Raw genomic sequence first — 11,475 nt, 5'->3', positions numbered from 1 at the left:
CATCCAACATCCAACTGGTCAATGCCACACAGCAGGGGAGGAGACCACTGACCACAGACCACATCACTGTGTCTGCATGAGTCTGTCTCTCTCCACCATCACATCACTGTGTCTGCATGAGTCTGTCTCTCTCCACCATCATATCACTGTGTCTGCATGAGTCTGTCTCTCTCTCCACCATCATATCACTGTCTGCATGAGTCTGTCTCTCTCTCCACCATCATATCACTGTGTCTGCATGAGTCTGTCTCTCTCCACCATCATATCATCATACCCGCATCAAATTCAAGTCTCTAACGCTTGCCTACAAAGTAGTCTCCGGTTCTGCTCCCACCTACTTGAATGCCCTCATACAGACTTACACTACCTCCAGACCGCTGCACTCCTCTGACGAACGACGTCTAGCTCTACCACCGCACGCTCAAGCCAATCCAAACTTTTCTCATCTGTTGTTCCTCACAGGGGAACACACTGCCAGTTCCTACAAGGGCAGGGACATCCTTTTCCACTTTCAAAAAACTCCTGAAGACCCAGCTCTTTAGAGAACATCTACTCTCATAGCAACACTTACAACAAGTCTTACTGATCCTAGCACTCACCAGCCGTTTTAAACTGACAAGTAACTGCTAAAAACAGCACTCACCGACGCACTTATTCTTACTGTACTCTAATGTTTTTTTTAAACTGTCCTAAAATTGTGAGAATTGTTCTAAAACTTACTGTTTACCATGTTGTTAGTCGCTTTGGTTAAAAAGTGTCAGCCAAATGTAATGTAATGTAATGTAATATCACTGTGTCTGCATGAGTCTGTCTCTCTCTCCATCATATCACTGTGTCTGCATGAGTCTGTCTCTCTCTCCACCATCATATCACTGTGTCTGCATGAGTCTGTCTCTCTCTCCATCATATCACTGTGTCTGCATGAGTCTGTCTCTCTCTCCATCATATCACTGTGTCTGCATGAGTCTGTCTCTCTCTCCATCATATCACTGTGTCTGCATGAGTCTGTCTCTCTCCACCATCATATCACTGTGTCTGCATGAGTCTGTCTCTCTCTCCACCATCATATCACTGTGTCTGCATGAGTCTGTCTCTCTCTCCACCATCATATCACTGTGTCTGCATGAGTCTGTCTCTCTCTCCACCATCATATCACTGTGTCTGAGTCTGTCTCTCTCTCCATCATATCACTGTGTCTGAGTCTGTCTCTCTCCACCATCATATCACTGTTTAATTTAATTTAATTTATTGTGCTTATAGAGCGCCAAAACATTACACATGTATCATGGCACTTTACAGAATGTAGGCAATCAGAGAAAGAAGGGAAGAAAGGAAGAGAAGAAAAGAAAGAGAGAGGCCCAGGGGTAACCGGGGTAACAGGGGTAACAGGAAAAACTCCCTAGAATTGGAGATACATATAGAAACCTCGAGCAGATCCACGACTCAAGGGCCTGACCCATCTGCCTAGGGTCAGTACAGGACAGTAAGGTCTGTATACATGACAAATGCATATGATAGTCAGGTGTAGAGAATAAGACATGGTGTTAAAAGCACTTGAGCTGAAAGTTACAAGAGGTGGGGTGATTACGTATCTGGTTTGATAATTCATTAATCCTGATTTAGTGACAGAAAGTTCAAATAGTTCAGCGTTGGATTTGTCCAGGGGAAGGGAGTTGTCAAGGGGCATGTGATGGGTCGTACAGGCCAGGAATCCAGATAGGGGGACAGTAATAGGGCAGTCGAGGATGGGACTTCAGGTGAGATGGGTGAGAGGAGGGCCAACACATGGATGGTTGATGACTGGTGATGATATACCTCACAAGTGAGGTACAGTAAGGGGGAAGAAAGGTTAGTACTGAAAATCAAAATGGTTAATGTCAATAAGTAATCAGTGGTACTATATATTGTTACAGTATACCATAGTGAGAATATGCAAGAGAGAGAGAGTTGAGAGAGAGAGAGAGAAGGGGGGGGGGGTTGTACGGCATGACACATGAAAAGTCCATGACAGCACTATGCTATACCAGCATAACTAAGGCATGGTGAGGGGTAGTCGACACCAGCGCAGGTATGGTCAGTGACCACCATCGCACGCGCGACTGGGGTGCCAGTCACACAAGGACTCAGCAGGGTGGTCCATTCCAAGAATCCCTGAGGTGGGTGAAGTTCCACACCGCACCATACCTAACCATGGGAGGCAGTAAAGAGGTATGTTTTAAGTCTAGACTTAAAAATAGGGAGGGTGTCTGCTAGTCGAATTGAGGAAGGGAGATTATTCCAGAGGAGGGGTGCACGATAGCTGAAAGCTCTGCCTCCTACTGTAGTTTTTGAGATTCTTGGAATTACAAGAAGGCCAGTATTCTGTGATCGTAGTGGTCTGGGTGGGTTATATGGGACTAGGAGATCTTTAATATATTCTGGTGCCTGGCCATTAATGGCTTTGTATGTTAGAAGTAATATTTTGAAGTCAATGCGACTTTTAACAGGCAGCCAGTGTAGAGATGCCAGGATAGGGGAAATATGTTAGCCCTCGCTGTTCTTAGGCCAGCTACATCTCCAGCTCTGAAGGCTTTGTCTCTGGCCCTCTGGGGAAATATGTTCATATATTGTTTTTTCTCCACCATCATATCACTGTGTCTGCATGAGTCTGTCTCTCTGCCTCTACCCCACTGTGTCTGAGTTATGTTTACATTCTTGTCTCTTCATAGTCATAGTTAATATTTAACAACAAAGTTAAAGTTATTGCACTGTTCAACTCCCTGCACTGTTCACTTTTGCACTACCACCATTGCACTCTACCATAGCACCTTATCATGGTCAATACATCACAGGGTCAGTCCATACCAGACCTTACCAGATGCTATTTACTCTTTACTTTTTACATTTCAGTTAGTGATTTTTATGTATGTGAAATATGTGTGTTGTGTTGCCTAAAATTTCCCTCAGGATGAATAAAGTATCTATCTATCTATCTATCTATCTATCTATCTATCTATAAAGTTGACTTGAGTTGATGATATGCTTTTTGATGATACAGTATTTTTTGAGTATCAAAATGAATTTACTATATTATTTCCGGATTATTTCCGTTTTACTCCAGTCCAGTTGGTGGCACTAAACATTGGCTTTCAAACCCCAACAATAAAGAAGGTGTGATACTGCGCATGCGCTAGACTACGTGACGCAACAAGATTTGAAAGTGTGGCGGGTGGAGAAAATAAATAAGAGAACAAGTGAGAAATTCAGAAAGAAAACCCCAAACATGTCTAGCACATTAAAAGGGATCACCTTGAAGGGGAGTTCAGAAATCGTCGCTGAATTCTTTTGTAAGTACGTGGTAATGTTGCACATGTAAGTTTTGTCAAGAAAACAGTCATTTGGTTCACACGAGCTAACAATGGTAACATAACTCATATTAGCGTAGTTAACTGTTAGCATTAACGTTAGCGTTGTTTAAAAAGCGCTTTACAACATGGTGATTTCTGGATACGTATGGTGAATACGCATCCATGCTTGCTCGTGTGGACAAGTTATCTTGGTTTGCAAGGTTAACAAAGTTGGACTCCTAGTTAGTTAGTTACCTAGCCATGGATGACTAACGTCAGTTGCATGTTGGGTGTTTTCCACGTTAACGTCCCTTGCTTTCTAGTCGACACGATGTATTGATATTGCAAGCAGGAGTGCATTTGAGGCCGAAATCACAATAAATATGTAATTGTTGTATTTCTAAACTTGTTATTTTCCTGGCATTGAAAACCCACAAATTGCAACCACGCCTGCATGATCTGATGACAAGGACGATAATTGCAAATGATAATCACTAGCAAGACTATTTTACTAGCCACATCATGGCTAACTAAAAAGGGATCTTTCTCAGGACACATAACGTTAGGGTTGTTCACACTTGGTTCTCGCCAGATATAACTTAACGTGTAGCTGAATTACCGTACTTTCGTTGGGTTCACACATCACTGACTAATGGAATCTAAACATGATGCATTTGTGTTAAAAGGAGGAACTGTAGCAAAGAGTGTAGTCTCTGACTGTAGCTGGCTAACTCGCATTCTAGGGCCATCAAAAGACGGGCGCTGTCAGGGAAGTATTTGAACTCACAACAGAAATGCCTTGCGGTTTGTAAAAAATGTGGCAGTTGACCCCGTACATCTGTGTAAGATCGTAGGTGTACTTCAAAAGGAAAGGCCCTAAATGACGTCCAGAGGACACCGTTTACTCCATCACCTTTGTTGTAACGGTACTTTTTTGTTTTAGCCACCATAAGTAACCTGCAGTTCCAACTGACCCAGTGCTCGCCAAAGGGGCTACAACCGGCGTACATTTCCAAGCTGTAACAAATAAAGTTGCTACCCTATTTTTTTTTTTTAGTAGATTAAACAATTTACATAATATATCTATAAAGGAGCGAAAGAGAATACATATTTAGTTCTTTTCATTAGACTGGATATCTTTTGGGGAATGGACAAAGCAAGACGTCAGAGGACGTCATATTGGCTATAAGAAGCAATGTTAAGCATTTTTCATAATTTTCTGACGTTTCATAGACCAAACACCAATTAATCGAGACAGTGAGTTCGTTAGTTGCCATCCTCTTTTTGTGACTCCTTTCCTCCAGACTAATTAGTCTTAGTGGAATTAATAATTAATTAAGTAAGTATAAGTATATATACTCTTTTGATCCCGTGAGGGAAATTTGGTCTCTGCATTTATCCCAATCCGTGAATTAGTGAAACACACTCAGCACACAGTTTATTAACTGTAATAGTTTTGGGACAGTCAATGTTTAAAAAGTTACTCTGATGCTCGATCATAACATATATAATGGCATCATAAGGGTTGTAGGGGAAACTGAATTTAAACCTGAATAATGATACAAACACTAATTCTTATTCCTATGTGGTCACAGCATTCGGCATCAACAGCATCCTGTACCAGCGCGGTATCTACCCACCGGAGACGTTCTCCAGGGTCACTCAGTACGACCTGAGCCTGATGCTCACCACCGACACCAAGCTCAAGAACTACCTGACCAACGTGGTGGCCCAGCTCAAAGGTGAGTGCCCTGATGGTCCTCCTCATGGGGCAGCGATGCTGTGTTGCTGGGAAACCACATAACAGGTTCCATGTGTTCTGATTGGATGATCATGATTTGCCCACTGATGATTAAACTTCTGAAAAAAAAAAACATGTTAGAGCTACACCTGTGGGCTTAGTCTGAAGGTCAAGGTATTTTTTGTCCAAAGCAACTTACAGAAAGCAATGACATTTAAGTCTTGTCATGTTTTTAAATCAAATCTGTTTATGGAGATGCTGTTAGTCTTAACGAACGGGCTAGTTGAGAGGTGTGCTTAGACCGTGTAGTGTGTGATGGTCTTCACCCATGCGCGTGTGTGTATGTGTAAACATGTGTGTTTTCATAGGTGCCGTGTGTTTGTATGTAAATAAACTTGGTGTGCGCTTTAGAGTGGTCTTTCTAGAATTATTTAATTAAATGGGCGTTGGTCATCATCTCACTCTGTGTGTGTGTGTGTGTGTGTTTCAGAGTGGCTCTGTGAGTGTACGGTCCAGAAGCTGGTGTTGGTCATCACCTGCCTGGAGACCAATGAGGTTCTGGAGCGCTGGCAGTTTGATATCGAGTGTGACAAAACTGCCCAGGAAAGCAGGTATACTCACACACACACCATCTTCAGCAACACACACGCACCATATCGACACTAGAACACACAGACAGACAGACACACACACACACACACACTTTTGTCATCATTTTGTTGTCATTCTGTAAAAACAATATCTTTCTTTGATTGCAGCCTTTTAAGCTTGGCTACTTTCAATATTATAACTTGTAATTGTAAATGGTAACACTTCATTTGAGGGGGTGTGCGTAAGACTGACCTGACACTGTCATAACCATAACATGACACCGGTCATGAACATTAAAGCAGAAGAACACTAAAGAAGATTTGCTCTTGGCTTCCCCCTACAGTTGGGAAGCACAATAATAAACAAACTAAATATGCGTCTATTGCAACAAATTATGTTTTAATGTAATTTTTACAAGATGAGACAATTTGCTGACTGCTTCGTCAAGTGTCATGACCTTCAGTTAATGTCAAGATGTCATGGCAAAGCCATCGGTTTATCGCTCAAACAATTAATCAAGAAAATAATTATACGAAAATAATCATTGCAGCCCTAACAGACACACACATGTACAATAATTTCACACACCATATACCATAATTGTGTGCATTATAATGCCTTTTTAAAATGTTATATGGAAATTCTGCATGGAGTGTTAATAGTGCTGCAGTGAGAGTTGATCTGCATTGAGTGTTAATAATGCTGCATTTATTACAGTGGGAGTTGATCTGCATTGAGTGTTAATAATGCTGCATTTATTACAGTGGGAGTTGATCTGCATTGAGTGTTAATAATGCTGCATTTATTACAGTGGGAGTTGATCTGAGTGGAGTGTTAATAATGCTGCGTTTATTACAGTGGGAGTTGATCTGAGTGGAGTGTTAATAATGCTGCATTTATTACAGTGGGAGTTGATCTGCATTGAGTGTTAATAATGCTGCATTTATTACAGTGGGAGTTGATCTGAGTGGAGTGTTAATAATGCTGCGTTTATTACAGTGGGAGTTGATCTGAGTGGAGTGTTAATAATGCTGCGTTTATTACAGTGGGAGTTGATCTGAGTGGAGTGTTAATAATGCTGCGTTTATTACAGTGGGAGTTGATCTGAGTGGAGTGTTAATAATGCTGCGTTTATTACAGTGGGAGTTGATCTGAGTGGAGTGTTAATAATGCTGCGTTTATTACAGTGGGAGTTTATCTGAGTGGAGTGTTACAGTTTTTCTCAGTCGCTTTGGTGCTTTTCTCACATCACTATTAACATTTGCACAGAAGTTAGTGCAATTCTCAAAACAATTAGTGCAAACTGCAAAACCTAGTGGATGACCTGCAAAAGCACGTCACTTGCTCAAAATGGATAGTCCATTCCTCAAAGGCAGGTATTCATGTCAATGAAACTGTCAGTGTCATCAAAATGAGAATTCTTGACACCATCGTTTATGAACAAGATAGTCAAATGGCTTTGTCATGTTTTCATTATGACAGTTCTCTCAGTGTTTTCCAATGCAAAAAAAGCTCAGAACTCGGTGACACTACCTGAACATGCTCAAGACAGCACTATACAGCACTTGCACAGCCATTTGAAAACTACACATTGCTGTAGTTAGGTGAGTAAGTGAGTACAAGACACTGAATGCATACAATTTTACTGTATGCTCTTTGCAATTCTACAGCACTGTGACAGAATTTGATAACTAGTTCAACAATTTTGTATGTAATGACTCAAGCAATGAAATGGAGACTATTAGTTTTATTGGGAACGACTATTCAGCATTCATAAGTATAGTTCATTTTGACTGACATGACATAAGCAAATGATAATGTTAAAAAACAGCAGAGAATTGTATGAAAGCAACTGATACATGTCCAAAAGTATTTGCAATTTGTTCAGAGGAAGGAGAAATTGCTACTATGATGTGCACAAATGACTAAATGTTGTGGAGGTTGAACTAATAGTTATGAGAATTTTCATTCTGATCTGAAAAAAGCACCAAAGCGACTGAGAAAAACTGTAATAATGCTGCAGTGGGAGTTGATCTGAGTGGAGTGTTAATAATGCTGCATTTATTACAGTGGGAGTTGATCTGAGTGGAGTGTTAATAATGCTGCATTTATTACAGTGGGAGTTGATCTGAGTGGAGTGTTAATAATGCTGCATTTATTACAGTGGGAGTTGATCTGAGTGGAGTGTTAATAATGCTGCAGTGGGAGTTGATCTGAGTGGAGTGTTAATCGTGCTGCAGTGGGAGTTGATCTGAGTGGAGTGTTAATAATGCTACAGTGGGAGTTGTTCTCTTGGCTTCATGCTGTGTGGGGCTGCATTGGGCTCAGGTCCACAGTCTGAGGGTTAGTCATCTAAAGTGTGTGTGTGTGTGTGTGTCTCAGTGCTCCCCGGGAGAAATCCATCAAGGCCATCCAAGAGGAGATCCGCTCGGTCATCAGACAGATCACAGCAACAGTCACCTTCCTGCCTCTACTAGAGACTGCCTGTGAGTACTTTGTGTGTGTGTGTGTAATAGGACTTCCTGCGTCTGCTAAAGACTGTGTGTGTGTGTAGAAAATGACTTCCTGCGTCTGCTAGAGAAAGTGTCAGAATGAGGGGAAGGACTTTGGAACCAAACACACATAAGGGAGTGATTCCTACCATGTAGTGTATGCGAGTGAGTGAGGAACCAAACACACATAAGAGAGCGATTCCTACCATGTTGTGTGCGTGTGAGGCCTTTTGTAGGCCAGAGATGTAAACGCCTCACCTGAACAGCAGAAGTTTACCTTGTGTACTGCTCTTTCCCCCACCCTACTGTGTGTGTGTGTGTGTGTGTGTGGAGGAGGCTTTCTGCACCAAGGTAGTTAAATACCAACCACTCCTAAACACCATCTTAGAGCTAGGCTATAGGTGTGTGTGTGTGTCCATGCCTAAACACCATCTCAGAGCTAGGCTATAGGTGCAGACTACTCGTATTCATATTTGGTAGCCTAGGACACACACACAGGTTGGTAGTAAGAGGGCTGCAGCTACTTGGGATGGCCAAAGGGCTAAACAGCTTGCAGAGTACTGTGCCATCTCTGCTATTATTGGCAGCCGCCACATATGGCGGAGACGTTGCTACTTATTAGGGCTTTGACTTTTGCCCAAAAATCATATTCGAAGTTCGTTTGTTTATTAATATTAAAATTCGAATATGTATTAATAATATTTTAACCATTAAATGTATTCAGTAAGACCGATATTGGTATCAAACTTAAGTTCTATATGTTCTGTCCACCAGAGGGCAGTGTATCAGTCAATGTCTGTATGAGTATTTATGCGTGTGTTAAAATTGTTATTATTGAGCATAGGGCTGGGTGATAAAACGATAGCGATATGTATCGCAATAGACATGTAATCGATATCAATAAAAAAATACGTTCGATAGAACATTCATAATTAAAAGCAACACACACCTCCTGCCTTACGTTGTCCATAAATAAATAAGCTAAATATATCTTGCATTGTAGTATGTCAAACTCTACCAGAGTAGGCGATAGAAGTAGGCCTACCTCAACACAGACTCTCCTTGCCCCGTGCACTCTCTCTCTCTCCCTCTCAACAGGCGCATCCCTCCTCAGCATGCACATGTAATCCAAACATTAATCGTGCAAGACGAAATTGCTATTAAATCCGGTTAGCATCATTAGCACGCTGCACGAATTTGTTCAAAACTGTTGCATTCAAATTGACTGCTAAATTCTAATAATCTCAATCCCAATGCAAATGGAAAAGTATTCCAAGACTCAAACGGGCATGTCCCAAGGAGAAAAAGTATTAATTTGAAACTTAAACACACGTGGGGAAACTGAACAGTCTAACCAGTAGACTATGATAAACTAGCAAATTAAGCTAACGTTACTTTGTTTACAATATGTCCAGGCTTCAACCAGTGCTGCTTTTCATTCAGACTTATCTGCACATTTATTTATTTGAGTGTTTTTCATGATTGTGTTGCCATTTCTTTTCCCTGTTTGCTTTGATTGATAACTGAGGTGATTAAAATCAGAGGAAGGTTAAGTTTAAAATAAAAGTGTCTATTATGTCTATGTGGGAGCTCACTAAGCGTGAACCAGCCAGGATGCTAACGTCACCTACAGGAGCCCAGATGACCAATAATAGCCTTGCTAATGAGCTCGCCATTTTACTTCACCAGGCGTGAGAAAATCCTCGGAATCTGAATTGAAAACAACGTTTACAAGCAAATACATTTACAAAAAATTATCTCCATAGGCTACAGGTTCGAATATTAAGAGATCCCTAAAATTCGTTCGAATATCTTTATAATTTTTAAAATAATCGAATTATATTCGAATAACGGTTCGGAGTTAAAGCCCTACTACTTATACCCTTAAGAACTGAGTATTGTGCTCGTTAAGTTATATATCACTTAAGTTAAGTGATATTGTGAAGACCTGGTGCATGCTACTGGTCCATGGGTTTGCATATGTATTGTACTGCATTCATAATATGTGTGTCCCTGTACTATTTTCTTTATGTGGACATAAATAAATGGTTAAAATATGTGTGTGTGTGTAGGTGCGTTTGACCTGCTGGTCTACACAGACAAGGACCTGGAGGTACCAGAGAAGTGGGAGGAGTCTGGTCCGCAGACCATCAGCCAATCAGAAGAGGTCCGCCTGCGCTCCTTCACCACGTCCATTCACAAAGTCAACAGCATGGTGGCCTACAAAAGAACCGACTCCATGTAGAACTCCCCCTATGGGGGGGGGGGGGTGCTGGCCAAGGGAGAGGTGTTTGAAATGAGTCCTGATTAGAAAGGGCATTGGAACACTGCATCATCATCATCATCGTCGTCATGGCCACAACACAGCGATGCCGTCAGGAAATGCCCCACAGGCCATCCACCCCTCCTACCACATGACCAAGCACTCTCCCTCTCTCTCTCCCATCTTTCTCCATCTCCCACTCTCTCTCTTCATCTCACTCCATCTCTTTCCATCTCTCTCTCCATTTCTCTGTTTCTCACTCTCCATTTTTCTCTGTTTCTCTCACTCTCTCCATTTCTCTCTGTTTTTCTGTCCGGATTATACTCCTACTCTCTCTCTCTCATGTCTCTTCGGTCTGTTTTTCTGTCCTGATGTAAATATTCTTATCTCGGCTCTCCTCCGATGTTCGATGTCGGTCCTACTCAAACGGAACAGTTTTTGTTTTAGAGGTTCAAGGTTTTTTATGAAAATGTAAAGAAATGTCTTCTTAGAGCAATAAACGTCTCCTTTGTATGGTGTGTCTGTGGAGGTCATTCCCCCTGTGTCCAGCAGGGGGAGTCAGAAGCCCGTGATCTTGTCCCTCTGCTTGGCCTCTCCCTGCTCATCTCTGATTGGCTTGTGCTGATTAGGCACCTCAACATTTTAATTACATTGATTTTGCCTTGTGCACCGATTGGTTGGCCACGTGGTGACCTTGTGCACCTATTGGTTGGCCACGTGGTGACCTTGTGCACCGATTGGTGGAAAATGCAGTCGGCCTCTAGAGGGGGAGGGCGGGGAAACGACCATATTTGGTCAAATCTTGAGCTTCACTTTATATTTAGTAAACTGAATATGTGGTGTAGGATGGAGTTTAAGCAAAGTCCTTTTAGGCAAGTCCCTCCACTCGGCGGCCATATTGCAACGCTTTTTAAGCACTCAACCGGCATCCTATTTGGCAGAACTGCGCGTGCGCAAGGCTTCACGACACCAATCTTGCTCCAGCGGTGAGTTCACAACACATGATTGGGAAGATGTCTTCACAACACACCATATGATTGGCTCAATGTATTCACATCACAC

At 41.9% G+C, this 11,475-nt stretch overlaps 1 protein-coding gene across 1 annotated transcript; it reads left to right on the top strand.

Moving 5' to 3' along the window:
• The first annotated feature begins 3,193 nt into the window (after window positions 1–3,193).
• mad2l1 (MAD2 mitotic arrest deficient-like 1 (yeast)) lies at window positions 3,194–10,926 on the top strand. The gene is made up of 5 exons (XM_048236481.1): window positions 3,194–3,326; window positions 4,922–5,068; window positions 5,558–5,678; window positions 8,041–8,144; window positions 10,223–10,926. Exons 1-5 carry the CDS (start codon window positions 3,263–3,265, stop codon window positions 10,393–10,395), a joined length of 609 nt encoding a protein of 202 aa, XP_048092438.1. The 5' UTR covers window positions 3,194–3,262; the 3' UTR covers window positions 10,396–10,926.
• The last annotated feature ends 549 nt before the right edge of the window (window positions 10,927–11,475 follow it).

This window comes from Alosa alosa, chromosome 24, assembly GCF_017589495.1.
Source record: "Alosa alosa isolate M-15738 ecotype Scorff River chromosome 24, AALO_Geno_1.1, whole genome shotgun sequence".
In the NCBI taxonomy this organism is placed as follows: Eukaryota; Metazoa; Chordata; class Actinopteri; order Clupeiformes; family Clupeidae; genus Alosa; species Alosa alosa.
The sequence above is the reverse complement of the archived record's forward strand: the minus strand, read 5'-3'. Positions and strand labels throughout refer to the sequence as shown.